Raw genomic sequence first — 27,348 nt, forward strand, 5'->3', positions numbered from 1 at the left:
AGAGCAAACCGCGATGCCCGGACACCGGCAGCCAGCTCCGGGCCGGGCACAGCACCCGCGGGAAACGGCTGTCGCTCGGCTTGGCGCGGCTCCGCACGGCGCTGCCCCACGTTGTGAGCCGTGCCGGGCGGCAGGCGGCGGCTCGGCCGGCAACGCCCCGGGGAGGCCGGCGAGCGCGGCGGGGCGGGGCGGGGCGGGGCGGGGCGGGGCGGGGCAGTGCCGTGCCGTGATGGAGGGCGCCGAGGCGGCGAGTCTGCTGGCGGAGAGCGGCGTGGGGCGGCTGGCCCAGTTCAAGACCTATCGGCGGCGGTGGTTCCTGCTGGCCGCCGTGTGCCTGCTGAACTGCTCCAACGCCATGGTGAGTGCGGCGCGGGGGCGGCACCGGCCTGGCCGAGACCCGCCGGCCGCCCGGCTTCCCTCGCCGCCGGGAGCTCCCGCTGCGCGGCTGGCGGAGCCCCTGCAGCCGGGGGGCGCGGGCCGCGGCCGTGCAGGGCAGCGGGGACGCTTCTCCGCAGGGGCGAGGGCGGCCCCGCGCCGGGGGAGGGGTGGTGGAAAGGGGCGGCCGCCGGCAGCCCCGGGGGGGCGAGCAGCCGTGAGCGCAGGAGGAGGCGCGGAGCAGGCAGGGCAGATAGCCCTCTCTCCTGCCTACCTGTGCCGGAGCTCTGGAGAGCAACTCTGGCTGCTGCTGCTGCCGAGGGAGGATGGGGTGACAGGGTCCGCCGGAGCGAAAGCCACCTCCTGTCTCTTCCTAGAAGCAGCCAGGCAATCTTCAGGGCTCTGTCCCAGTGCCCGGTCTCAGATCCACCCCCTCATCACTGGAGCACTGGGGCTCAGCTGTACTCGCACAGCACAGAGAAGCCTCAGCCTGGCCGTGCCTTAGGGACCGAATAAGCGGCTTTTCCTTTTGAACTTTGTTTCTCTGGTTACGACTTGGGCCTGGACACCTCCCTTTCTGGCCGGTGGGATCCCGGGCATGGAAGGGTGGTGATGGGGGAAAGGCAGGATGGGGCGGGAGGGTGTGTGTGATCTAGAAGAGCACAGCAGGAAGTACTGCAGCGCCAAGCCAGGCTGGGATGGAGCAAAATGCATTCTGGAGCACAGCTGAAATTACTGCTGTGTCCACTTCGTAGGCCACGGGGAGGAGTAGAAAGTATTCAGCATCTGTGAGGGTCACATGTTTCAAACCTAAGAATAGGAGAACACTGTTGAAACTCCTTGGGTACAGGAGCAGGAGTTCCCTCTGCCTTATTGCTGGCCTATGACAGCAGATTTATCTGGTCAGAAAAAGGAGCAAGTAGGTTTCCTTTTGGGGTCTATTGCACGTACAGAACAGTATAGGAGTCATTCTGCACTAAACATACTGGTATGTTAACTTCTTATTGCGTATGGGTACTTTATTCTGAAAGACCTGAAAAAAAGGGATGCCAGATCACACCCCACCTGTTGAACAGATTAAAACTAAGTTCAGTAATTATCAAGATAAACACATAAAGTTTCCCCTTACCAAGTCCTAGTGTGCAAGATCTGGAGCCCAAATCTTTGTTTACCAGGTCATTGAGGACACTGTTGATAATTATCGGAGTGATGTAGAATTATTCATGTGCTTGAAGATTACCATGCTGCAAACACAGGCTGTCTGGCAGCCAAGATCAGGCACTGCAACCAGCAAACATTTAAATGCTGGGAAGGAAGAGCAGGTATTCCATGATGCAAGAGTGCTGGAGTAGAGAAGTGGAAAAACATAGTGAGAATTTGGCTGTATATGGAAAACAAAGAATGAATGTGCCTTCTCAAGGGAAAATCAGTGTATCCTTTAAAAGTGTAAAAAAGTGTCCTGCAGAAAAGCAATGTGAAGCCCCACTGCTAGCTTGCAGTTAAATTGGCACAGCACAAGAACATTATGTAGCAAGAAAAAAACCACCCTGCTAGAAGTGGACAGTGACACCATGGGTGAAGGAAGCTGTACAAAACCTTTCCAGGATGTCTTGTCAGACTTTGACTTTGCTGAAATCTTAACAGTGAAAATGGAGGGTTACTTAAAAAGGTCATTCCAATGCATCTGCAAGTATAACTGTGTCCTGAGTCATGCTGCTGAAAACTTTGTAGTCCTGAAAGATTGTACTGTTGCCTGCTTGGTCTCTTGCCAACTTCCTGACTGTCCACAGTGTTATTTTCCCACAGTATGAACTTAAGCCAGAACTTCACCACTTCAAAACTGAGCACTTAATAAATATCCTAGGGTGGGAGTACTGTTTCTAAGCCACTGCAAAGGTCTGGAATGGCAAGTATGCTGACATATAAAGTTGTAACCAAACATTTCCTGATGCTAAAGCTTCTCCTAGATGTTCCTGATAAAAATCACATTAAAATGGAGGGAGTGGTTGAAAGGCCATGAAATCAAAGTGGTTGGTTTCTGTTTAAAAGTTCCAGATGGAAAGATTAATTTACCAATTCTGTGGTGTGAAAATGGCCTTGCAAGTTGTGTCCTCAATTCCTGTGCAGATGTTGCATGCAGCACTTTGTTCTATGTATTCCTGTGTGAGGCTATCTGCAACATACATATGGTGAGGACACATGACTTTTGAATTGTCTGACTTGGAAAGAACAGATCACCTCATGTGCTGGACCAAGCTTCCAGGACGATGCATTGTATTCCCCACTCTTACCCATGCACACATGCAGTTTTCTATTAGTGGCATTCAGTGTCACTAAAAGTGGCAGACAGGAGACAATCCTGAGAGGGAGAGACTGTCAGTGTCAGGAAGACAAGGTAGAAGCAACTGAACACTCGGTCAGGCAGCAAGGGCAGGCTGAGAAAGGAGTATTTCTTAGTTCAGTCTGTTTCAGGATTGTGATTGAGCAAAGCCAGGCCAGACCATGTGGTGATGAAAGGGTCACTCTTCCGTACTTCCTCCTGCTCCACATCGTGTGAAACCCCTTCTTTAACCAGAGCACAGTGGGGTAAATAAGATATAAGGGAGGCTTTTACACCAACGATACATAGGCCCTTACTTGAATCTCTATTACTGACCTGAGTTTAAAAGCCTCTGTCTCTCCCTGCTGTACAAAGTGGGTACTATCTTACCAGGGATTGGTTCTCATTTCCTAAATATGGCTATTCTGGAAATTCCTAGCTGACAATGTAGTGTAAGAAACCCTTGCATTATCTTAAGAAGGCCATAAGTAGGCATCAATATAATTCACTTGCTGCCTGAAGCCCTGGGCAGAGAGGCTGTTCTGACCACAGCTAAGCTTGGATGATTGATCCCTAGCTGTCTCTTGCAGCACTCCTGCTGAGGGGTGACATAACTATGCCTGCGGTTGCTCTCCAGATTTGTTTTGTCAAACTGATGCTGTGGTTTTGAGTGTGTGGGGTTTTTAATCTGAAGACTTAATGTTTAAGAGTATTCATGGTGTGCTGACAGCTGCTGTAGCAGTAAACTGCTGAGGCAAATACCTCTGTCCTCGTTGCCTCCTTCCTGTGAAGCTGAACAGGTGGGAACTTTGTGTTTCACAGGAGGAACTTTTTCTTGCCTTAGCGCTGGGGACAGAGAAATGCACAGAAGAATGAAACCAAGAGTGTTTCATGCTCTGTTCTGTGCTTGTCAGCATGAGCAAGCTGGGGAGGAGGAGGGGAGCAGAGGGCTGGAGCTGGCTCACACTTGGCCTGGTGGTTCCTGACTCACCAGCCTGGAGGACTTCCACCACCGCTTAGTGTACTTGGGAGAGGAAGGAGAGCTGCACAAGTGAGACTGGCATGCTCCAGGGCAGGGTGCGCACGCTCCTCGCCCACACCTGGCTGCTCCAGCAGTGCCCCTGCAGATACACATGCACACACAGCTGCTGCCTGGCTGTTGTGTCCTGATAGTCCTCCTGAGAGCTGTAGAGGCTAAAAGTGACATCTAGGCAGGGATCTGACCTTTCTGAAGATCATGCCTCTGTCCTTACTTCCTAGGCTGCTGTGTCAGCATGGGTGCCTTCAGTTGAGGCCAGGGGCTGTTTGCTTCCAGACTGTGTGGCCCTGTTGACCTTGAAGATGAGGAGTCTGGTGTAAGGGCTTCATAGCCCGGTCCCAGGGGAGGAGGAGGCAGCCTGTGTGTCTCAGAAGGACATCCTACATCACCTTCAAAGCAGTGTCCGAGTGCATGGGAGAGAGCATGCTGGGACTGGGAGAGCTGCTGCAGGCAGTGCCTGCCTGGGGATTGGCAAGCTGTGCTTGTTACAAAGCAGAAGGTCCCGTTTCATGTAAGTCATCCCCCTTGGCTCCTCCTTTTTAAGCTGTACATAAAAGGTATTACAGGGGCATTGCTACACTGTGCGCAGCTATACAGTGTGCCAGACAGTGAAGAGCACTCCATATGGCAGCCTTTGCTAGCTGATACCACCATTGACATGGCAAAATGGCTTAATTTCCACCCTGCCTGACTGCAAGTGCTTGCCATTCTGCAAATGATTTTGCTTTTCACTTTTAGAATCTTGAATTGTTTCTGAGGAGGGTAGACTTTGGTTAACAGCTTGCCTTTCATGAAAAACAACATTTTTGGTACTGCTTCTGGCAGGGCCGTGCCTGGTTATATGTGTGATGCATCAATATATCATTACTGGTCTTTGAGCTCTGAAAATCCTGGGGCTGTGTTTATTTATGCTGCCTTCTGCAGCTCACACCTATTGCTTACCGAAGTATAGAGTCTTCAGCCATCACCTTGCTACCATTGCAGACAGAGAACTCGTGGCTCACAGCCCACCAGTAACCTCCTGCAGAAGTGGGAGAGAGGGCGAATGTTTGGCTCCCTTGAAAAGGGTGGAGGGAAACTGGGTCCTGCAGGTGAAATGGGTCCTGGACAGTCTGTGTGGGAGTGAAAACAGTAAAGGCAATAGGATAGAGGAACTGAACCTGGAGAAGATGGAGGTAGAAAAGGAATGCGAGCAGGGGGAAAACTAGAGGGTTTGGGCTGATTCTGGGAGAAAGAGGGCTGGATTCATGTCTGAGGATCAGTTAAGGGTTTACAAGGGTATCAGAAAGAGCAACAGAGAAGCTTAGAAATGGGTGCAGGATGAGCACAGCTGTAACCTGTTCTTGGTTACAGGAGTGCCCAAGAAGGCCTGCAATTAATGGGGAAAGGAGCAGGCAGTCTCTGGGAGGTGCAGGAGAGGAGAAAACAAAATGTCGGCTGGAAGAAAGTTAAAGCAAAGGGAGGGAGAGCTGAAAGGGGAGCCAGTACCCCTCCAACATCAGTACCAGTCAGATGGTTTGCGTTTCAGTGCACTTGCTTTCCCTGGTGTTCCCACATGCTCCGTTGTTAGAGGAGATGTGGAGGGGGCTCTCCTGTGGATATAAATCCACAGGATTTAAATTATATATCCACAGGATATAAATTATATCCTCAGGGCTCTCTTGAGGGTATAAATAGACTCTCGATGGAAAACATTTCTGTCCTTTTCTTCTGGTGATGGGGCATGGCTACCCAATCAGCCAGCTGCATGCTGAAAGCAGTGGGAGCTGCAGCTGTACTCCAGTGCAAGCCAGAACAGGCTTGCAGGTCTTCAGGGGACCTTCTGTCCTCTTCATCAGTTGCTATGCCCACTGTGTAGAGCACAAGTTTTTATAGTGAAGAGTATGTGCCAAGGTATGACTTCCTGCCCAGACTAGCATGCTCTGGAGCTTTTGCTGTCTCTAAACTCAGAAATCACAGTGTGATGAACATGCTTCTAAGGCTTGAGGTCAGGAGAAGAGTGTGGGAAATACAATTCCTGCATTTGGAGAAGAAATGGTGTATGTTATTACAGCAGCTCTTTCAACACCCTGCTAGGTGCATATCTAAAGGTAGGGAAAAGTCCATCCCAAATGCTGAAGGATCAAATACTATGGTCTACAACATGAGTGACTATGGCCAATGATATTGGATTATACTACAGCAGGAACTGTCATTTGAGAACAAATAATGCAAAATCTGTGAGGTAATGCTGGGAAGTGAGTTTTGCTAAGTGTTAGGGTGTTGGGCTCACAAAGCCATTGTGGTGGTTTGGTGTTCAAAGGCAAGAGTCCCTGTGCTTGAGTGGCTCTGCGTGGGCTTCTGTGTAAATGGCTTGACCTAAATATGCCATGGCCCAGAGAGTGGACTCCTGCTGACCTCCAACGTCATCCACTCCAACACGTTCAGCAGCCCAGCTGTATTCTGCTGTGGCGACTGCACAAGTCAGGGTGCGGGACTCTGAGCTGGGTGGATTTGAAGCCTCAGAGACAAGGCATTCCTGATCTGTGGGGTACCAAGCTGGGAATTTTGTGAAAGTTTGCTAAAAGGTTTTGGTTAATTGTAGCCCTGACAGGGCTCAGAAGGGACATAAGCCATAGTAGGTGAATGGAAATTGCTTGTCAGCATTGCAAGTCAGGAAGAGGCATTGACTGGAGGCTGGACTCTCTCAGTTCTGCTGTTCCGACATCCATTGAGCTGCCTTCAGAGGAGCACATGTGGACATGGATGTAGTAGTGCAGTGTGTAACACAGACTCCCCTTAATGCCTTCTGCACCTCACACTGAGGCTCGACGTCTGTGTGGCTACATAGGCAATGGAGCTGAGTGCAGCTTGACCAGATGACAAGGGCATATTTCCACAAAGTGAGGCTTGTGCAGGGACTGGACACGTCTGTAGACAACCCTGTGAGGACAGAGGTGTCTGTCTCTTTCTCCTGCCTTTGTCTGTCCCAGGAGCAAGCAGCTTTTGGGGGCTGGCATGCTATAACCCCACACGTTATCTCTCCTGCTGCATCTGTCACCATGATCTACAGTGGGGAGCTTTGATACTGGTTTTGGTGTGCCGAAGCGGAGTTAGGACAATGGCCCTTGGGGAGTGGAGGAAAGGAACCTCTCTCAGTCTCTATTCTGCGTCTTTGGAGGTTACAGGGCTTAGACCTCACTAGGAAAGAACTGCATCATCCTCACCCTGTTCTGCCTGAGGGGACGTGTCTCAGGACAGTCCCTGTAAGTACCAGCCTCGGCAGTGCAGAGTTTCAGAAACAACATGTAGGATAAGGGCTCTAGCTCCCAGCAGAAGACCTTGCTAACTACTGTGGATGAAGTCATCGTAGCTGGGAAAACCAAAAGCAGAAGGTGGCATATTCGCTTGCTTAGCATGGCAATTTCCCTGTGTTGGCAAAACCCCACAGTGCCATCTCTTTGTTGCAGGGGCATTTGGCAGCCACTGGGACCACAGCTATACCTCGAGCTCCATTGCCCAGTTATTAATTTCTATGTTAGAGCAACACATGGTAAATAACCCCAGCCTGAACGGAGGCAGAGACATACTTTTTCTCTCCAGACCCATAAAGAAACCCACTTCCTATTTTGAAGACAAAACTCAGGCTTGGGCAGGCTACAAGTTCCTACCTTCTGTGCTCTCACACACATATGCTAGGACTGGAGCTCTTGCTCAGGATAGAAATACAGGGCAGCCCAAATGCTTGGTTTTCAACAAGGAATGGTTTTACTAGGTCTAATGGAAACATGCCAGAGTGCTTGATTCCAGCTTGCCTAGATGTACACAGCCACTGAACACAAAATGCTGTGCTCTGGCTTGTGGCATCATTCTCCTAATGATGTCATGCGTGGGTGAGCGTCTTGTGTGGAGGAACAGGAGGGGCAAAGATGTACCCGAAGCTGGCTTACGAAGTGTATCATCTCTTTAATTACACTGTTTCCTGGTACAGTGTTTCATCACCACCACTCCCATTTGGAAGGCAGTGAGGAACTGAGAATTGCTGTTGCTGGAAATACACAGCTGGGTTTTGTTTAGCAGCAGTTTAGCATCCCATAATGAAACTAATCCTCATGCCTTAGTGATGTTTGTAACATTTAAACTGTTACATTAACATTAAACATTTAAATTTCCATCAAATCTGATGGAGATCAGTTCTGGAAAAAACAAAGGTGGCTGAAATTTCTTCCTGAGACAAGACTGAAACATCATTCCACTAAAATAGATTATTTCAAGGAATTTTTAAAAAGCTCATTTTATTAGAAGCCTGCGGCAAGTCTCCCAATGACCTGGAATAGCCTCCTTGTTGTCTAACAAGAGTACGGTTTCCTTCAGCACCCAGCATCTTCATCCACCTGATTGTAGGAGCTGAGTAAACACCAAATCCACCCCCTGCCAGACCTTTGACTGATCCCACATGGGTGTGTCTGAGCCCAGCATGGCGATGTGAGCTTTGTGTTGAATGCAGGAGATTAGGAATGTCACTTCCTTTCAGAGAAGAGGAAAGGGCTGATGCTAGGAGTCCTTGCTAGGACACTGATAATACATTCAAAACTTCTCTGTTACTGCCATTTACTCATTGCATCCCTGCTAGGAGAAAAGCTTAGCTAAATAATGATTTGCATATGCCTATTCTCACACAGTGACACTAAGAAAGAAGAAAAGCCCATCTCCCCTTCTGCTTCCATTTAATGTGGTAGTTTTTATGGTCTCTAGCATTTAAGAAGTAAATAGGAACACTGGAAATAACAAGTAGTAGAGTGTAGGGACACACCTTCCCCTGTGGTTACCCAAGCCCTTTTTCAGTTACACATTAATGCTGCAGCTCATGCTGTCTGCAGGATGCAGGCTGTGAAGAGGAAGCTTGTGATGGCAGAGAGGGGTACCTGGAAAGAGGCAGTGGCTGGAGTTCTTTTGTAGGAAGCTATAGCTGAAGTTTTTGCTCACATCTCTACAAACTTTATCATCTTGAGTGTTCCGCAGCTGCAAGATCATCTTCTAACAGTGGAGTAGCTTACAGCCACATTATTGAAACCTGTTCTCAGGTTAGGCCATTCTTTTTGAAAAGCACCAGAGAGGGCATCTGCACAAAGAATCCACAGAAACATCCTTAAATTTGGGGTAGTACCCTCATTTCTTTCTTGTGGGCATGATCTCAGAACCTGATTTGAGGATCAAAGCATGCCTTGTCATTCCCAGAAGAAACCAGAAGCAGACAGCAACCTTATGAAACCAGTGCTTAAAACAAAGTTTAGGGAAATGTTTTCAGATATGGCACTGGAAGGAAAAGATGGATAGTTATTAAAGGACCTCTTGTGTTTCCCTGTTATATGTTCTGATATGTTGAATAATGCAGATATCTAGGCCCTTTCCTAACTATTGAGTGTGTGTAGGACAGCATGGAATAATATCTCTCTTGGCTGACACATAGCAAAGTTGTTCTTACAAAGCCACATCCAGGGGTTACCAATGCAACCATAAATACCAGGCTGAGTTTAAGAGGCTCTTAGTTGCAGAGAGGAGATGGCAGCCTCTGTTTTGTTTGTGCTAACATAGAAGGATTCCTTGTGGTTTACATCAGGTAAGTAAATGCATCAGGGGCCAACATGTTCAACCTGGGGACAGAAAAAGGTATTGACCTCTGCTTCTGCCAGCTCCCAGAAGCAGGACTAGAGGATTGGGGATGAGATAGTGAAATGGATGGGGTGCTCTGGGCCAAGATAATGGTATCAGTGGTAAAATAGTCCTAGCATGAGTAACTGCAGTCACTGGGGGTTTGAATTTTTATTACCAGCCTTAACATCCTAATTTCAAGGAGAGACTAAGATAGTAAGGCCCTTCACAACTCAGTTAGACAGTTTGAGGGGATGTTGAATTTCTATTCTTGTGAAGGTGTTCATGCTTACCCATCTTTGCTTTCTACTCTACAGCTGTGGCTGACGTTTGCTCCTGTGGCTGATAAGACAGCTGCCTACTTCCACATTTCCCTGGAGATGGTCAACTGGCTCTCAGCTGTGTACCTCCTCATCTCGATCCCATTTGGTCTGGTGGCAACATGGGTTCTCGACACCGTGGGGCTCAGATGTGCTGTGAGTTGAACTGTTCTGTCTCCCTGAGGGCGTTTGACCTAGCGATGGCAGTAGCTGCCCAAAGCACTAACGTGCATACTGCAAATGGGAGTCTTGCCAAATGCTGCAGAGGATGAGCGTGTTGAAAGCTCTGTCCTAGTGTAATAGCTGTCACATCATCTCTGCGGTGGGGAGCACTGGGAAAAGTCAGAATGATGTTGCATCCCTATTTGCCTTTTCCTGCTTCAGTTTTTGTTGTCTTTGTTGTCCTCAACTGACGTGATAGATGCTGTGAGCTGACTCTTTGAAGACCTTGCTCTAATTGGGTAGGGTTTGCTATGGAAAAGTGTCAGCACAGCTATTTTGTTTGCAGGGCCAGTTTAAGGAGCAGCAGGGCAGGGTGCAAGCAAGGGACCCCTGTCAACTCAGAGCTTGGTCTATGCTAAGCCAGCTTGGGATCTCTACGCAGTCTTCCCAGAAGCAAGAGTGTTGTGGAATGTGGCACTGAAACTCTAGCATGCTAGTGGTATAGAAGAGCATTTGCAGGATCCGTATGCTGGATGACTCATTGCCATGATCTTTGGATTGTCACAGCAAAATACGGGTGATGGTGCAAACTTGCAAACAGGGTGTAATTAGTGAACTTTGGATTTCTTATCAATTCCGTGACAGTGTCTGCTGTCTTGTATAACCTACATTGTGGTGTAGTTCTCATGTGGGGCCAGGACAGCCACCTTGCTCCCTAAGGAGACAGGTAACTCACTCACTGTTGGATCAGGAGCATTTTGCAGTGGCCCAAAGGGGTGGGTGTGGTCTGCAGGCAACTTTCCGTGCAGTGAGTACTAACACCCAGTGTCTCCTGTAGTGCATCGGAGATGCTGCTCATGCTACTCAGTTGCATTAAGTTCTGCCCTTCAGGCTTCAGCATACAACCCCTGTCTGTTTCTGCTTGCTGCAGGTGATCCTGAGCGCATGGCTGAACATGACGGGAGGCATCATCCGGATGTTCAGCGTCCTGAAGTTCCTGAGCTTGGGTTCCCAGAGTTACTGGTACCTGTTTATTGGGCAATGCCTCTGTGCACTGGCACAGCCCCTTATCATCTTTTCACCGACAAAACTGGCAGCACTATGGTTCCCAGACCACCAGAGAGCAACAGCAAATATGATCGCATCAATGTGTAAGTGATAGCTGCAAAGTAATATTGCTGCCTCCCAGAACTTGCTAGCATTTGTTTACCTTTCAGAGGCAGCAGGCAGAGGAAACCCTCTGTACTACAGCCATTTGGCTGTGCAAATGCAGCTCTGCCCAAGAATCTCATAGCCATGTGCAATAAACCAGTGCCTTCAAGGCCCCGCAAGACAGGCAGGCATTTCCATGCTGGGGAGCAAGAAGTGAGCCTTAGCCACATCCAGGTACAAAGTTCAAAGTAAGCCACCCAGGCTCCCAACCTTCTTCCTCTCTGCCATGACGAGGTGATCATCTTTGTCTAAATATCATAGAGGTTGGGGACAGCCCTCAGTATTACTAAATCTGAAGTCTGTAGTGGCCTGAATTCTACAGCTTGTTAGGAAAGTGTCCAAATTGCATGTGATGCCCATGGTCACAGTCGCCAAATTCTGTAACTGGACAGAGGTGAGGCTGCTGTAGCAATTTTGTCCACCAGTTCGTCCAGTAGCAAGGCTTAGCATGTGTTCCCAATTGGTATGTATGCACATACAAATAAAATATACTCAGCTGGCCACACAAACATGTTGGGGATGCTAAATGCAGCAGGACTACCCATGCAGAAACCACATCTGCCTTGCAAAGTGCCTGGAAGCTGGGAAACTGGAGGGGAGGCACCAGATACACCTCCTCTAATCTCATTCCTCTGTTAGCTCCTTTGGGCCCTGCTAGAGACAGGATACTGCACGTGACAGACCTGTTTCCTCCCTCCATGTGACATTTTCCCCAGCAGCCAGAAGAAATCTCTTCCTCCTGTCTCCAAGCACTTGAGAGGTGCCCCAGAAACTGGGCTGGCTCACTGGCTCCATCTGGGAAATCTCACAGTACCTACATGTGTTGGGGAGCCCCACCTGCCCTTCCCTCAAAACAGCCAACAGCTGCCTTCCCTCCCAGCTGCCTTAGAGTTGTGGGGAAGGGGTAGGCATGGGGAAAAGGGCAGTATAGGAGCACCCCTATACAGCTTTCCCAATGCTGCTGCAAACCCAGAGCACGGGCACTGTTGTTTAGCAAGAATGGATTTATGGTGTCAGAACAAATAAATTCTTTTTGCACTGGCTTCCCTAGAATAGGGTGGACCTTATGGCTCACCTCGTTTCCCAGGGCTGAGATAGACCTTCGCCTTCCCTCCTGGAGAAGGAGGTCTGTGGTCAGTGTGGTGCAATACAAGTACTACCAGGGACCACTGGGCACTCGGTCCTTCATTGCCCTGAAGGATCCCAGCCTGCAGACAACTTGCTCCTTTTAAGTGAGAGAGCAGCCAGAGCAGCCAAAGAGCATTTCTTTCACATAGGGTCCTCAGTCCTTACAGGACCAAATGGATCTAACTAATGGAAAGAATAAAACCGAAGAGTAAGGAGCAGTGGAAACCCAAGACCTGAAGCTGTTCAATCTGTGGCATGTTGAGATGTCAGTGTGAGGACTGAATGGGCTGTGATTATTATCTGCTGCAACACCTGCATATTGCTGTGTAGAGGGCTTCCATTAATAATGTCTGGTTACACCCATTACCGTCTGCTGTACAAAATCAGTATTTCATTTCAAGAAAGTTTAAATATTGCCTAGAAGGAGCATCTGCCACAGCCCCAGTCATTTACTCCAGTGGTTGATTACCTCACTGGCAAATGTCTACATGTTACTTGTCATCCTGATGCTCCTTATCCCCCAGCTATTCAATCTTGTTGCATCTGTTTGTCAGGTAGTTACGGACAGAGTCACCTCTTCTCTCCTTTGTCTAGAAAGACTGGACAGCTCCAACCCAGTCATTTTACAGGCACGTTTCCCTTTGCCTCTTCCCATGTGTGTCCATGTCTTCCTGTTGCACACACAAGCTTTTTCTCTCAGCTTGCTCCAATTTATCAATACCCGTTTCCTGTGTTAATACCAGAGCAGCACTCAGCATTGCAGTACTGTTGGTATCAGTGCTGCACACAGAAACTGGCCTTACAGCCTCCTGTCAGTAACCCCACAGCTCCTGTTAGTGCCTCTGGGTAGGGTTCCCTGTGCTTGTGTACAGACAAAAATGGACCCTGCACCCAGGATCCTGCTGAGCAGCTGAAATCACTATGACTCAGCTGTGCTCTTAAGTATTTATTATATCTCAGTCCTCCCCATCCCTTGTAGAGACTTACTCACAGAGAAGCAGTGCAGGGCCAAGAACTGATTGCCTGTGAAGACCATCAAAAATTCTCCTGTGTCAGGAGAAGAAAGACTTGTCTGAGTCCACTGAAGTGGCCTCTGCTTCATCCATGGGTTTCTTCATTTACTGTGGTCTGTCAGCATGTCATTTTCTGCACCCTGCAGAGCTCTAGTGCGTCAGCATCGCTGTCCACAAAACACACAGCCCCATTGCAGAGTACTGCAAGCTAATCCACCAGGACCTTGGGACCATAATGTACAGTTGATTAACTCCAGTGATCTCCTTTCCATTCTTAATCTAGGCTCGTATAATTTCTCTTCCCAGGAAGAGAAGGCAGCTGAAACTCTGTAATTACCCAGATAGTCTCACTTAGTCTTTTCAAATTTAGCCCAATGCTTACATTTCCACCCCTCACCCATACCTTCTGGAACTGCTTCAGCGTGCCGATAGTTCATGGAAACACCTGACAGTAGTTTTCCAGCAGTCCCCTGCAATGTCTAGATGCATTTTAACCCAATGGAGAAGCTTTAATCCATCTCCTTGGAAACGGTTGTTTAATTGTGTACTTAGAAGCAGGTAATATTTCACCAGGATCTAGTACTTTCCCAAGTACAGAGCAGAAATGCTACAGTTGTTTTGTGCTATAGCACTATTAATGGTGCCTCACCAGAATCATAGAACAGACAAGGTTGGAAGGCACCTCTTGGGATCGTCTCGTCCAGCCCACTGCTCAAGCAGGGTTGGCTAGAGCAGGTTGTCCAGGGTCATGTCTAGTCAGGTTTTGACTGTCTCCAAGGATGGAGATGTTGCAACTTATCTGAGCAACTTGTTTCAGTCTTCAACCACTGTCACAGTAAAAAAGTTTATATTCAGACAGAGTTTCCTGTGTTAGTTTGTGCCCATTGCCTCTTATCCTTGCCACTGGGCACCACTGAGAAAATTCTGGTTCCCTCTTCTTTACAATCTCTGATCAAGGTTCTTTTCTCCAGGCTGAAGAGTCCCAGCTCTCCCAGCCTCTTTATGTATGAGAGATGCTCTGGCCCCTTAATCATGTCTTTGGCCCTTGACTGGACTTGCTCCATTAACTGTGTATCTTTCTTGTATTGAGGAGCCCAGCACTGGACTCGTGACTCCAGATGTTCCTCACCAGGGCTGAGTAGAGGGGAAGGATCACCGCCTTCCACCTGCTGGCAATGCTTTTCCTAATGCAGCCCAGGATGCTGTTGGACACCTTTCTACAAGGGTGCATTGCTGGCTCATGGTCAGCTTGCAGTCCACCAGGGCCCCATGTCCTCTGTAAAACTGCTTTCCAGCAGCTTCTCCAGGCTGATCAGTCCCAGCTCTCTCAGTCTCTCCGCACATAACGGAAGCTCCAGTCTTTTAATCATCTTTTTCACCCTTTGCTGGACCAGTAAGTCCATGTCTCCCTCATACTGGGGAGCCCAGAACTGGACACAGTACTCCAGATGTGGCCTCACTAGTGCCGAGTACAGGGGAAGGATCACCTCCCGCTGATGACGCTCTGCCTAATGCAACCCAGAATGTGGGTGGCCTTCTTTATCATGAGGTTATGTTGCTGGCTCATGGTCAAGTTGGTGTCCACCAGGACCCCTACCCCCAACACCAGGTCCTTCTCCGCAGAGCTGCTTTCCAGTTGGTCCACCCCAGGGTGTACTGGTGGATGGGGTTATTCCTCCCCAGGTGCAGGACTTTACATTTCCTCTTGTTGAACTTCACAAGGTTCGCCTCTGCCCATTTCTCCAGCCTGTTGAGGTTCCTCTGAATGGCAGCGTAGCCATCTCTTCTATGAGCCACTCCTCCCAGCATCACATCATCTGCAAACTGTCTGTGAGTGCGCTCTGCCGTATCGTCCAGGCTTTTCATTAAGGTTAAACTGTATTGGCCCCAGTACCAACCCCTGGGATGCACCACTAGTGGCTGGGCTCCAGCTGGACTTCATGCCAGTGATGATAATCCTCTGGGCCCAGCTGTTCAGTTGACTTTGAATTCATCTCAGCATCCACTTACCTAGCCAGAACGTCGTCAGCTTGTCTGCGAGGATGTTATGGGAGACAGTGTCAACACCCTTAGTAAAGTTGAGATAAAAAACATCCACCCAGCCAGTCATCTTGCTGTACAAAGCTTTTAGGTTGGTTAAGCATTTCTCCTTTGCTGACTACTCCTGTTCACTTTGTTGTCCTTCATGTGCCTGGAAATGGTGTCCAGGGTTAGTTGTTCCAAGAGCTTCCCAGGGACCAAAGTGAGACTGAAAGGCTTGGAGTTCCCTGGATTCTCCTTCTTGACCTTCTTGAAGATGGGAGTGACATGTGCTCTCTTCCAGTCCTGAGGAGCCTCTTGGAATTGCCATGGCCTTTTAAAGATAACCAAGAATGGCCTTGCAATGAAAACAGCCTGCTCCATCAGCACTCACTGGTGCATCCCATCAGTCCCATGGACTTGTGTATGTCTAGTCTATTTAATGTTCCCTAATCTAGTCCTCCTCCACTGAGGGTAAATCTTTATTGCTCCAGACTTACCTCTGGTCTCAAGGCTGAAGGCTGGTCTTACCAGTAAAGACTGAGGTGAAGAAGGCATTGAATACCTTGGCCTTCTCCATGTCCTTTGTCACCAAGTCTCCTGCCACATCCAGCAGTAGGCCCACATTTTCCCTAACCTTCCTTTTGTTGCTAATGTACTTGTAGAAGCCATTCTTGTTGCCCTTCATATCTCTTACCAGACTCAATTCCAGTTTGGCTTTGGCTTTCCTAACCTCATCCCTGCACACTAGTAGAAAATCAGCTTCACTTGTTTGACTATTTGCAGAACATCGCCTTAAAGTTAAAAAATTGTCTCCTGCAATTTTCAGCGTTGCCAAGCTGAGTCCCAGGAGTGCTGCTTCACACACTGCTCAGCTCCAGCCCCATGACAATGCAACTCCCTACTCCAGTACAGACAAGTGTCCAAGATTCTATTCTGCCATGTGATTTTTGTAGTTGGTAGCAGAGATCAACTTGTATGCCAGCTTGGGCTTTACTGAGGAAATGTATTGGCTTAAAAGGTGTCAGGAATGATCTAGTGTCACTTTAGAGAGCTGTCACAGGGCTTTCCTGCTTTTCATGCCCTTTTGGCAAAGAAGACCAATGGCATCCTGGTGACCATTGGGAAGAGCATTGCCAGCAGCTTGAGGGAGCTCCCCTGTCCACATCTGAAGAGCTGTCTCCAGTTCTAGGCTCCTCAGTACAAGAAGGACGTGGACATATTAGTGTAAGTCCAGTTAGGAGCCACTAAGACAGTTGAGGGAATGGGAGCATCTGTCATGCCAGCGGAAGCTGAGAGGTGGGACTCTTCACCTTCAAGAAGGCTCGGGGATCTTACCCATATGTATACATGCCTAACGGCATAGCGGGAGTAAAGAAGGGAAAGCACCTCTTTTTGTTACTGCTGCTATATAACATCAGGACAGATGACATGGATTCATCCATCTTCATTTTGTCCCTTCAGCTTAGCATTTACTGAGGCAGCCTTGTGAGGGTGAGGACACCGTAAATCATAGATGAAAACCAGTTTACAGGAGCTAGGAGCTGTAGGGGAACAGGTTTATAGAATGGACTTCATGGAGGTGAGGGAACAGATGTGGCAACAGTAAGACCACACAGTCAACTTCTCCAAATGTTCCCCTCCTGGTTTCTCCCTATATATGCCTTGTTCCGTCCTTACTCATTGCTCTGCTGCACACTGCAGGTCTGGTGCTGACTGGCAGTAGGGGTGGACACATGATTCCGACTGCTTGCATGAAAAAAGTGTGTCTCTGTTTTATTTTCTTCCAGCCAATCCCTTGGGTATTCTTATAGCAAATGTGGTGTCACCTGCACTAGTTCCTGAAGGAAAGCACATCCCATTGATGGTAAATAAAAACTGCTTTAATCAGCCAGCTGGGCTGATCGGGGTCTAGCTGGTTTATTTATTTGGAGGCAGTGGGGCTGGAAAGACTGGTAACATGTCTTTACTTTGTGTTGTGTAGCTGGGTGTTTATGCTGTCCCAGCAGTAACAGCCTGTGCTCTAGCAACTGTGGGGATTCACGAGAAGGTTCCTCCAACGCCTCCTTCGGCCAGTGCCACTAACTCCACCTCCCAGCCGTTCCTCACAGGGCTCAAAATGGTAAGTGCTGTAGCACAGAGAGAGACCATTGCTGGAGTGAGGGATGCAGCCCTGCCAGACAGGGATATGCTGGGGAATCTGCTGACACAGCAGACTCTGAACTCCACTCCACCAAACCCGCCATGGAAAGCCCCCTGAAGGAGACCAGGTTCCCTTCCTTCCTCAGGGATTGGAAGCTGCTCACAGCAAAGCTGCGAGAGACGCTATCTGACCATTCAGCTGTGGGCTGGCTGCTGTTCAGCTAGCTCAAACAGGCACACCTGGGCTCATCCAAGAAGACCACAGAACCTGAGCCTTCTGAGCAGATGTGGTAACAGGTAGGACAGCACATGGCAAGTGAAGGAAGAATTTGGGCACTGAAGAGACCTTTCTCCCTACATGGTCCCCATTTTAACTTGTCCTCTGGCTGAACTGACAGGAGAGAGCCAAACTTCTCTAATGATCACAGAGCTGCCCTGTCAGCATTTCCAACTGAGGGGTCAGAGCCACTGGCCCTCAAGTCTACTGTCACAGCCAGGCCTTTTTTCCCGCTCTACTTGTTTAAATGATATGTTAACTTCTTTCTCTAGCTCCTGAGAAACAAGCCGTACATCATCCTGGCAGTGTGCTTTGGAGGAGGAATTGGGATGTTCACCTGCTTTTCAGCTCTGCTAGAACAGATTCTTTGTGAAAAGGGGTATTCAAATGTGAGTCTTCCTCCTTTCGTCCCCATTGTCCACATCATCTATGATACAATCAAAATTATTTTCCCTGATAAGGGACTCAGAGCAAAATGAAGACAGTTAAATATGCTGCACTGTCTCATATCTTGTTTGCTCACATTATCTAATGTAGATTAAGCAGTACATTAGTCCAGAGCAGAGTCAATCTCTCAGTATAATGGATGATCTGCATTTTCATTACTGCCCATGGCCAGGCTCCCATTTGCAAGTGAAAAATGTTTACTCCTCAAACACTTTTTAGGAAAAGAGTATTGTGTTTTTTCTAAGCCACTCCAGAGCACTGATGTCTATGCAGCCTTCTGACACTTTCCCCAGAGTAGGATGGGGCCCAGGCAGGCCCAGGGTGAAGCTGAAGGCAGGCTGATGCAAGCACCTTTTCCTCTTTGCACAGTCTTACATGAAGTGAGGGCAGCAGAGGAATTCACAGGTACTGACAGCTGTTTCCCCATCCTTCCCATGACACCGGCCAGGTCCTGCTTTTACAGTTGAGCATAGTGTGTGCCCAGCTGGTTCCTCCTGCTCTCTCCCTGCAATAGCAAGGGGCTGTCCCCGTCCCCTCAGACAGGCAGCACTTCAGTCCTGCTGCTTGTATCCCCATGGAAGTCCTCTTAAAACACCTCTCCAGCTGTTATGTATGCACATCTACATGTCTGGTCTCTGTCCACTCCCTCTCAACTCCCAGGTCTGATACCTGGCTCAATGCTCCGTAGCCAGGTCACGTTTGCACACTGCATTGGCTTTTAACTGGAAGCCTTTTAAACTTTGCAGCCTTGCTTTGTGTGCATCATGATGCTTTTGTTTGTGTGTGACTGTCTTGCCCTGGCCCTTTAGCCCACAGGAGCTATTCTAGACACCCTTTCCTTGCAGGCTGCCTCTGAGGCTCCCAGAAATGTTTACCCAAATTTGTTAAAGCTTCCCTGCTTTCAGGCTTGGTGTCTGCATTTGAATTATTACAGAGCTGAAGGAGCAGGACAAGCAAAGATAGTCACTGCAGGCAACAGAGCACATACCCTATCCTAACTACTGCTCACTGCCTCTCTAGTTAGACCTTGTTGCTACGGCCAGGCGATGCTGTGTCTCATCTAACACGCTTTGGGGCTGCCAGCCTTGTGGAAGGCATTCCGCCAGTGCAGGTCGCTGGTCCCTGGTAAGAAAAGGGCCAGGAGCGTGATTATAAACAGGAGCAGATCCCAAGGCAGTTGCACCTGTTACTGCCAGTGTGGACAAGGCATCTGATTGCCCCTGGAGGAGCCAAGAACAGTCTCATGGCTGGGCTGGAGCATTTAATGCCAGGGAACTGCTGCTGCTCTGCACCCAGCCTCCCTTGCCAGGTGTACAGAGACTTGTCATCCATTGAGACCTTGGGAGTGCTGTGACGCTGCTGTCCCCACACACTTGTAGCAGCGTCTGGGCCCCCTTATTTGCTACTCAGAGCCCTGTGGAGGCCTCAGCTATTGCAATGGGCAGGGAAGCTTTTCCTGCCTCAAGTGATCCACTAGCAGCAGGCAGATGGGTCAGTGACATTAAAACCTCTTTCCTACCTGCTCTGTTTGCTCAGTTACTTGTTCTTCTGCCCTCCAGGAGTTTGCTGGCCTGAATGGTGCACTCTTCACAGTGTGTGGTTTGTTGGGTGCTTTCCTGCTAGGCCTCTATGTTGACCGGACAAGGAAGTTCATAGAGTCCACCAAGATTTGTTTCTGTCTGAGTGCACTTGCCAGCATCGTGTTTGCAGTGGTGAGTTCTCCCTTGCATTGCATCACACCTGCAGGCTTAGTTCTGTTGCCATCTGATAAATCACCAACTCAAACCAAGCTCATTTGGTGTCATAGTATTTGTTAAGCCATGTGTTATGCTTTGGGATTATCTCTCTGGGCTAGGAATGTTTTAAAGAAAAACCCTTTACTGAGGATTTCATAGTCACTGTGGAGCCTGAGACAGACTGCTTCAGGATATAAATAAATTGGCATAATTTTACTTCCTTACATTGCATCACCATGTTTGTTTACTGGCCCTGAGACCATTCTTTCCTAAAAGAAATGGAATTGCTAAATATCTATCTTACAAAAATGAAGAAGAATGCCATGGTTTTCCCAACACCTGCCTTTAACAGTGGGGCTGCCAGGAATGTAAGATTAGCAGAAAGGACCTAGTTATGGGCTTAGTTCTGCAGTGGTTCCTCAAGGAGGACAAGAGAAGGGAGATACAGAAAAGGAGGACACTTGAATCCAGCCAGGAGAGGAATGCAGAACCTGGAGACTTTACACCCCTGGGGCTGGAGGGCAAGTACTGCACTCAAGCACAGTCATTGCCAATGGGAGCCATCACCTAGCAGGAACCTGAGCATGAGGAACAGGACTCCTAGCACTGCAGAGGACCCAGACTGGTGCTGGTCTCTGCTTTCCCAACAGGCTTGTGCTGTGCATTTCTCCTGTGTGTTGAAAAATCCAGATTTTCAATACAGCATGATCACACCTGCCCCTGCGCCAAGATCCCGGTGATGTTAGCTCCACCTTGAAGAGACAGACAAATGCAATGTCTTTCTCAGTGTAGGACAAAGTGCCTAAAGCAGACCTTGCATTTCCCCCTTTAGTACTCTGGCATTTGTTGGGGGGATGCTCTGAATACCAGTCAGCATGTCTGGGCTCAGGTAAAGCACAGAGTAGGCAAGAGGCTGTGTTAGGAGCAACAAGCAAACCTTTGCCTCCTCCTCTTCCCTCCATCCCCTTCATCCCACACAGATGAACTACTAATTCAAAGTAGTAAAACAAAAAACACCCGTTCAAATCTGCTTGATGCCTTGACACTTTGAACTTGGATTCCAGACACACAAAGTTTTCCTTGACTTTACCAGTTTAGCTGGGCCAGGCCTTCTGCAGCCATGCCAGGACAGACACCTCTTGTTCCTCTGTGGGAATTTATTACATGGTTAAGGAAGGAGGTACCAGCACTGTGGCTGCAGGATTTATACCCTTGACTTTACTGGCATTGGCTGGACAAGGCCATGCTCTTTCCTCTGGAGTTAGGGACAAGGCTGTTCTAGGCACTAAACTGATCTCCAGGGTTTGTGAATGTTTCAGGTGGTTTTTTTGTTTGTTTTGTGGGGTTTTTTTTGTGGTAAAACCTCAATGGTACAAACATGAGTCTGACATGATAAGGAATAGTTTTCCTTATCGCTGAGCTGCAGCAGCTAAGGAATAGCTTTCCTTATCAATGACCTGCAGCAACCCAGTGAATTCTTATACATAACCCAATGCAACCACCACTTCTGAAATGCTAGCTTGCATTGGGAGGAAGGTGTGTGTTTCCCTTGGTGCTGGAGATACACTGAGCGCACTCCTGGTAAGCTACTGACCAGGAAGTCAAGTCACAGTAATACGACACCAATGCTTTTCAGGTAATTCTGCTGATCCTCTCTCCTCTTGCTTAAATTCAACAGATAAATCTGCGTCGTGTAGCCATTTGTTGACTCTAGAGGGTTGGAGGTAAAAGAAAGATTTCAGGAACAGGTAGGGAAGGTACTGGTGAGAACAGTGAGCCCTTGGGACTTCCTGCAGGTTATGGGTTCAGAGACTTTCTGCGCAGCAGTGCTGACACTGAGACTTTGGTGTTGCTTTTCTGCCTGCAGACTTCTCGGTTCAGACATCAGGCTATCACACTGGCCATCACCAGCTCACTCTTTGGTTTCTTCGGTTTTGCCATCTACCCTATTGCCATGGAGCTGGCTGTGGAGTGCTCCTACCCCGTTGGAGAGGGCACATCTACAGGCCTGATTTTTGTTGCAAGGTAAGCAGGCAGGTTAAATTGAATTGACAGGTAAGCCTGGGTTCAAATACACACACACACACAGAGGGGTGTGGGTGCAGATAGAGAAGAGCATGGACATCAGTGCTAGCCATCCTGCTGAACTTCTCTCTGCTGTCCGTTGCACATGACCACCGCAAGGGGGGGGAGCTGGCTGGCTGAGCCATAGAGCTGAAGAGCTAAAGGTTTTAAAGCAAGGAGGAGTATGTGGAATTGGTGCAAGAAGAAAGATGAAGGTCTTCCTTCCTTGGCACAAAGCAGGATTTAACCATGCCCAGCATCACCTACCTTTGAAGCAGATGGGGGCTGTATGCCTGAGAGGGGCACCCATTCCCACGGCAGTACAGGGACTTGTCAGGTCTCAGTGCTCTGCTGAGGGAGATGGGGCTCCTCACTCTCAGGGCAGCTGGTCACAACACATAGGGCAGTGAAAGTCCTTCCTGTGATCAATTTACATGCCTAGGGCTGGCACTGGACTGCAGCAGGAATGACTTGTTGGAGCCCTAAGCAGTGATATACGTGGCCTGGTGCCATGTGTGTGTGTCAGGTGGAGCTGCAGCAGCAAGAAACATCAGTCAAAGAGGGGCATTAGACACCGCCTTTGAAGGCTGTTGTCTCCCACTGGTTGTGGACTTTGTTGCTGCTGCCAGCCAGCTATGAATGAGGAGGAGGCTGAAGTCATAGCCTGACTTTTTCCCATCCTCAACGCTGCAGTGAGAGGTACTTCCAAGTCTCTGGCCAGTGACTAAGCCTCAGCTCCTTGACAGCTGTAGTTCAACACCTGCCCACCTCCAGAGGGAGTGTATAGTGGTCCTGCCATGCTGGGCCTGTGTCTGGGGGTGTGTTGAAAGACTGACCTGGACACCCTGTGAGCCAGGGCCAGTTAACCAAGTGCCTGGGCCAGCGGAAGCCGGCAGTAGCTTTCTCTGCTAGAAGGACCCTGCTCCAGAAAGGGGCCTCACTTTCTTCCCTCTGGGGAAGCTGGGCTTGTCTGCAGCACTGATGAATCGGGCAGGCGCCATGACTGCATGTTGGCTTCTCCCCACAGCCAGATTGAAGGTGTGATTTTAATGATTCTGTTACAAGCCCTCACCGTGCGTGTTTCTGAGGATCCATCTTCCACCTGCGCCCTTGACCAGGATGGAGCCCTGGACTGGACAAGTAAGTATGTCCTTGGGAAATGATGCTGGACACTTGGTTGCACCCCACGTACCCCCCACTCTCCTCCAGGTCTCACTGTGAGGGAGCCTGCAAGACGGATTCCTATTGTAGCATATCTCTTAGCCATCTTTCCCAACCTGGTGGTGCACTCCCTCCTGCCTTTGCTAAACCAGGCCTGCAAGACTGAAATGGGAAGACCTCTGAGGTGCCATGAATGCTGCTCCTGGCTCTGGGTTAAAATTTCCCTTATGGTCACCCTGCAGAGACCTGAGCTTCACCGAGTAGAAAGCAGCTGTTCTGGGGGGAAGACACTGTCCACGTAGCACAGTCTGTGCTGCTTTGCAGTGTGGGAGGCCAAGACTACAAATGTATTGACTGAAAGCTGCTTGCCTTGCTTCTGCACACACAGCTGCCTGAGTCTGTAACACGGCGGTGCAGCTTTGTTCTGACTTATTCCACATTTCCCTTCCTTTCCTAGCTGCTCAGGAGAAAGGACAGCAACTGAGATGAACAGGAGCACAAATGTGTTTTCAGTGCAGGCTAAACCCTGGCCTTGATCTCTCAGTGGGTTCATATTTATATAATACTGACACCAAGTCCTGGGGACACACTGTAACACAAAGGCTGGCACACACCTTTTAAATATATCCTGCTTGGCTGAGCAGAAACTCCCCAGAACAAGCTCCACTAGCTGTCAGGGAACAAGGCTTCACAATAACTGCCCCCAAAAAGCAATTTGACTGCTTCATATCTGAAAGCCTGCAACTCTCCATCTCATCAGATCAGAGCTGATCTCATGATTAGGTACCCATTCCTACTGATTTTGTGGTCTGATACATGCAGGGACATCTGTGGAGAGGCATGGAGGTCTTTATTTGAGACACTGCTGGAATGAGAATGTAACTACTTCCAGGACTTGTTGCATAGCCTTTTAGATTTACTTTTTTTTTTCTTCAGAAAATGTTCTTTCAACATAAATTTTTCTTTGATTAAAGTTTATCCTTAGTGAACCTCTCCTACACTTTGCTCTCGGATGACATAACAAGAAGCACTACCTGCGTGGACCTGTTCTCTTATGAAGCTCAAGTGTTTTGATTCAGTCTTTCTTGTAACTTTCTTCACCACCCCCCAACACAGAAACATGTACACGTACACAGAAACACACGCTCCCACAAACACACTGTGTACACCAGTGTAAGACCTCCAACCTCTGGGGTCATGCAGGACAACAGTCTTGGAAACCTTCCACATGTCACCCAAATCCTCTTCCTATGCCAGTGTTACGTGAGGCAAGGTTTGGCTGTTACCAAACTGGCATTGCCCCACTGTGAGCTGCACACTGTTCTCAGGGGTGGCCCTTGGGAGGAGATCACCCAGGCTGTGCAGCTGCTGGGGAGCTGACCTCTAGACTGCTGCACCCGTGGCGAGTTGTGAATTCACTATCTAAAAGTGTATCTTCCTTGCAGCTCCGGTACTGGTGCTGGCTGGCCTCTGCAGTGCTATGGCTTGTTTCTATGTCATCTTCTTCCACACTGACTACAAGCGGCTCCATGCTGAGACAAAGAGTGGTGATTTGGTCAAGGCAGAAGATACAGCAACAGCAGATGTTCCTGAAGCCTAACCAGGCCAAAAAGGGGATGCCAAGGGCCCAGTAAGGGAAGGACTCAGGCCTGTGGGCAGGGACCATGACTGCAAGTGCTCAGCTGGCACACTGGGATATCCGGGTCCTGTTGCACAACAAGCAAGGGCTAGAGCAGAGTCACTGGGGCACCTTTGCTGTGCTTCCCTCAATCTTGTGTTTGTTTGTGAGTCCGGGCTGTAAGAAAGGCTGTGCTGCCAGGAAGGTCAAAGTGGGACTGGACAGCTCTGCAGGTAACAGGGATTTTTAGCTGACTTGATTCAAGCTCAGGAAATGTTGCAGAGGAGAGGAGCATCATATTTCAGCTATTTTTTCATTTTCCGGTATTTGGATCAGGGGTGAAGCTTTCAGAGGGGTGGAAGCCATGCTTATCACAAACCTAGTGGAAAACTTCTGTTTAAGGACTGTGGGTCTTGTACAGCATAACAACTCTTCCACTCTAAGGTTGGAGCTAATTGTGCCTCTTAGCTAAAGGGCGGTAGGAGCTAGAGCATCCTTCCATTGCAGCAGGGAAGTGTAGGTATGTGGTCTGTAATACAAGTCTGTAGCAATGAGACACTTTGTCCTCTCCTACAAACAGGAAAAGAAAAGCCCTGCCTGCAGTGCCACCTGTAAAAGAAAATATCAGTAAGAAGCAGAAGTTAAATACGGCAGCATTCCCCACCCTTCTGGTGCCCTGCCAGATGCTGAGACATTCAGGACAAGCTTGTTTTACCTGGGCTTCTGTTGTTTCTCCACCTCTCCTGCAATTCCAGTGGTTTAAGTTTTCCACAAGAAGACGAACGTGCTGGAGTAAGATTAGGGTAGTGTACCCTCCCCAGGCCAAGTCATGCTCTCCTATAGGGGAACACTGAGAGGGCAGCTCACTTTTTGGGGAATGACATAGCAGTGCCTAGCATGGTAGAAGCTGGCAGGAGAACTGACAAAGGTGACCACTGAGAGAATGCAGGGACCTGTCATAAGTTTCTACAGATGATAGGGGCATTTTGGGGAAGACCAAGTAAGAAACAACATCAACAAGCACCTTCCAGTTCTCTCTGCAACTGACAGCTGTTCTTCAGCGTTAGAAGAGATGGGTAGTGACACAAAAGATCCCATTTGGAGTTCAGTTACCCTAACAATTGCAATGGGTACAGCTGGATTTTTCATTTTACTGTACTTCCACAGCAGTCCAGTGTCCTGCTTGGTGTTCAGGTCTAGATGTACAATCTGAGAACTTTTTACCCTATAACATCTCAGTGGTAAAAAAATGAGATAGATGGGACTTGGTGATTCTTCATACCATGCATCTTGCAAGAGGATCTGAGTATTTGCTGATTGAGGGAACTTGATGCAAATTGGACCTGTGACTGGCTTTGTCCAGATGATCCCAAAGCAAAGGATGCACTTTCCCTGAGGAACGCTGTACAGAGGAAGGCTCTCAGTGCCTGAATTCTCTTCCCCATTAGCAACTGAAAATCTCTCCCTTTGTAGAACACCTAGCTGCATCCTTCTAGGGAGCCTGTTAGTTCCTACAGCTCCAGCCTTGTTCTCACCAGTAAGTACTGATGTTTGTCAAAAGGAGCAGGAAGAAGTCTGAAACAGGTGAAACAAGATCAATTTGGACCTGTCAGAGGAATGAGATTAGCTGTCTTTTGCAAAACTAGCTGGTCAGTTCTGCAGCCCTGGACCTAATACACTGAACAGATTAACACCAAATTTACCGGCTACTCCTGGGTCCTACTGTACTGGGAAGCAAGAAGCACTTGGTACTTTATAATTTTATATATTTACAAATGCTTATGTTTTTTAATAAAGGGTGGTTTAAGAAAAGATTAAGCTTTTCTTACTATATTAAACTTAAAAAAATATTTTATAGGTGCAAGGGTGCATGAGATCTGCTATGTAGCACAAACCAAAGGTCTCCGTATTTGCCAGCAGTGCATTAAGTTGTGCTCAAAATGATGATGTGAAGTGATATCTCAGATCCTTAAAATGTCAGTGTGAAATTAGCTGTAGGTTAAACTACAGTTAGCTCTATTTTGAAGGATAGGTTAGAGGAGTGAGGAGATACTGCTAGCAAATGTCTCCAAAATCTGCTGTTGCCCTGGTCAGAGAGTCTGCCTTGCATCAGCTAAGACACTCTTATCTTTATCCAAGCATATAAAAGAGATTTGAAAGGGGAGATTTTTCCCTCTACTAATGCATCAGACATTTAGGTGTGTGAGGCTAATTCTGAATTCCTAATGTGTAGAGGAGCAGGAGCTCCTCCACTATATGGTTTGTCATACGCTGGCAGCATGCCATAGAGGCATTATGGCACTGCTAACGGTGAGGCCAGGTAGCTCGCACAAATACCTACCTTGCACAATCAGCTGTTTCTGGCTCCGCTAACTTCACATTTTGTCTTTGGAACAAAAGAGGCTCAAATTTCTGTGCTAGTCTGTAATTACCACCATAGCTGAAGTCAGCTTACTGCTGTACAGTCTTCTCAAGGCTGCATAACTTATCTGTCTCTCACAGCTCACATTTAGATGTGCCTTTCCCTGGAAATCCTATGGAAGGCGTGAAGCTGAAATCTTAGCAGGACAGAGGGATTTTGATGTTAAGGCATGGGCCTGGTATGCTGGGTGGTGGACCCGTGTCCTCTCCCTGCCAAAGGAGTGGTCTGGCTGCCTTGACAAGCTGCCTGTGACCCCAGTAAC

General features: G+C 48.5%; 1 protein-coding gene across 1 annotated transcript; it reads left to right on the forward strand.

Annotated features, from left to right (window-relative positions):
• The first annotated feature begins 229 nt into the window (after nucleotides 1-229).
• SLC49A3 (solute carrier family 49 member 3) lies at nucleotides 230-26,469 on the forward strand. The gene is made up of 10 exons (XM_050912795.1): nucleotides 230-358; nucleotides 9,683-9,841; nucleotides 10,779-10,998; nucleotides 17,010-17,086; nucleotides 17,204-17,341; nucleotides 17,911-18,027; nucleotides 19,645-19,797; nucleotides 21,689-21,846; nucleotides 22,913-23,025; nucleotides 24,492-26,469. Exons 1-10 carry the CDS (start codon nucleotides 230-232, stop codon nucleotides 24,644-24,646), a joined length of 1,419 nt encoding a protein of 472 aa, XP_050768752.1. The 3' UTR covers nucleotides 24,647-26,469.
• The last annotated feature ends 879 nt before the right edge of the window (nucleotides 26,470-27,348 follow it).

The sequence above is a fragment of the Gymnogyps californianus genome, chromosome Z, assembly GCF_018139145.2.
Source record: "Gymnogyps californianus isolate 813 chromosome Z, ASM1813914v2, whole genome shotgun sequence".
NCBI classification, from domain to species: domain Eukaryota; kingdom Metazoa; phylum Chordata; class Aves; order Accipitriformes; family Cathartidae; genus Gymnogyps; species Gymnogyps californianus.

Coding starts and splice junctions, on each gene's coding strand:
- SLC49A3 (XM_050912795.1), top strand. CDS start 230: ATGGAGGGCGCCGAGGCGGCGAGTCTGCTGGCGGAGAGCGGCGTGGGG. Junction 359..9,682: donor TGAACTGCTCCAACGCCATG/GTGAGTGCGGCG, acceptor TCTACTCTACAG/CTGTGGCTGACGTTTGCTCC. Junction 17,342..17,910: donor TCCTCACAGGGCTCAAAATG/GTAAGTGCTGTA, acceptor TTCTTTCTCTAG/CTCCTGAGAAACAAGCCGTA.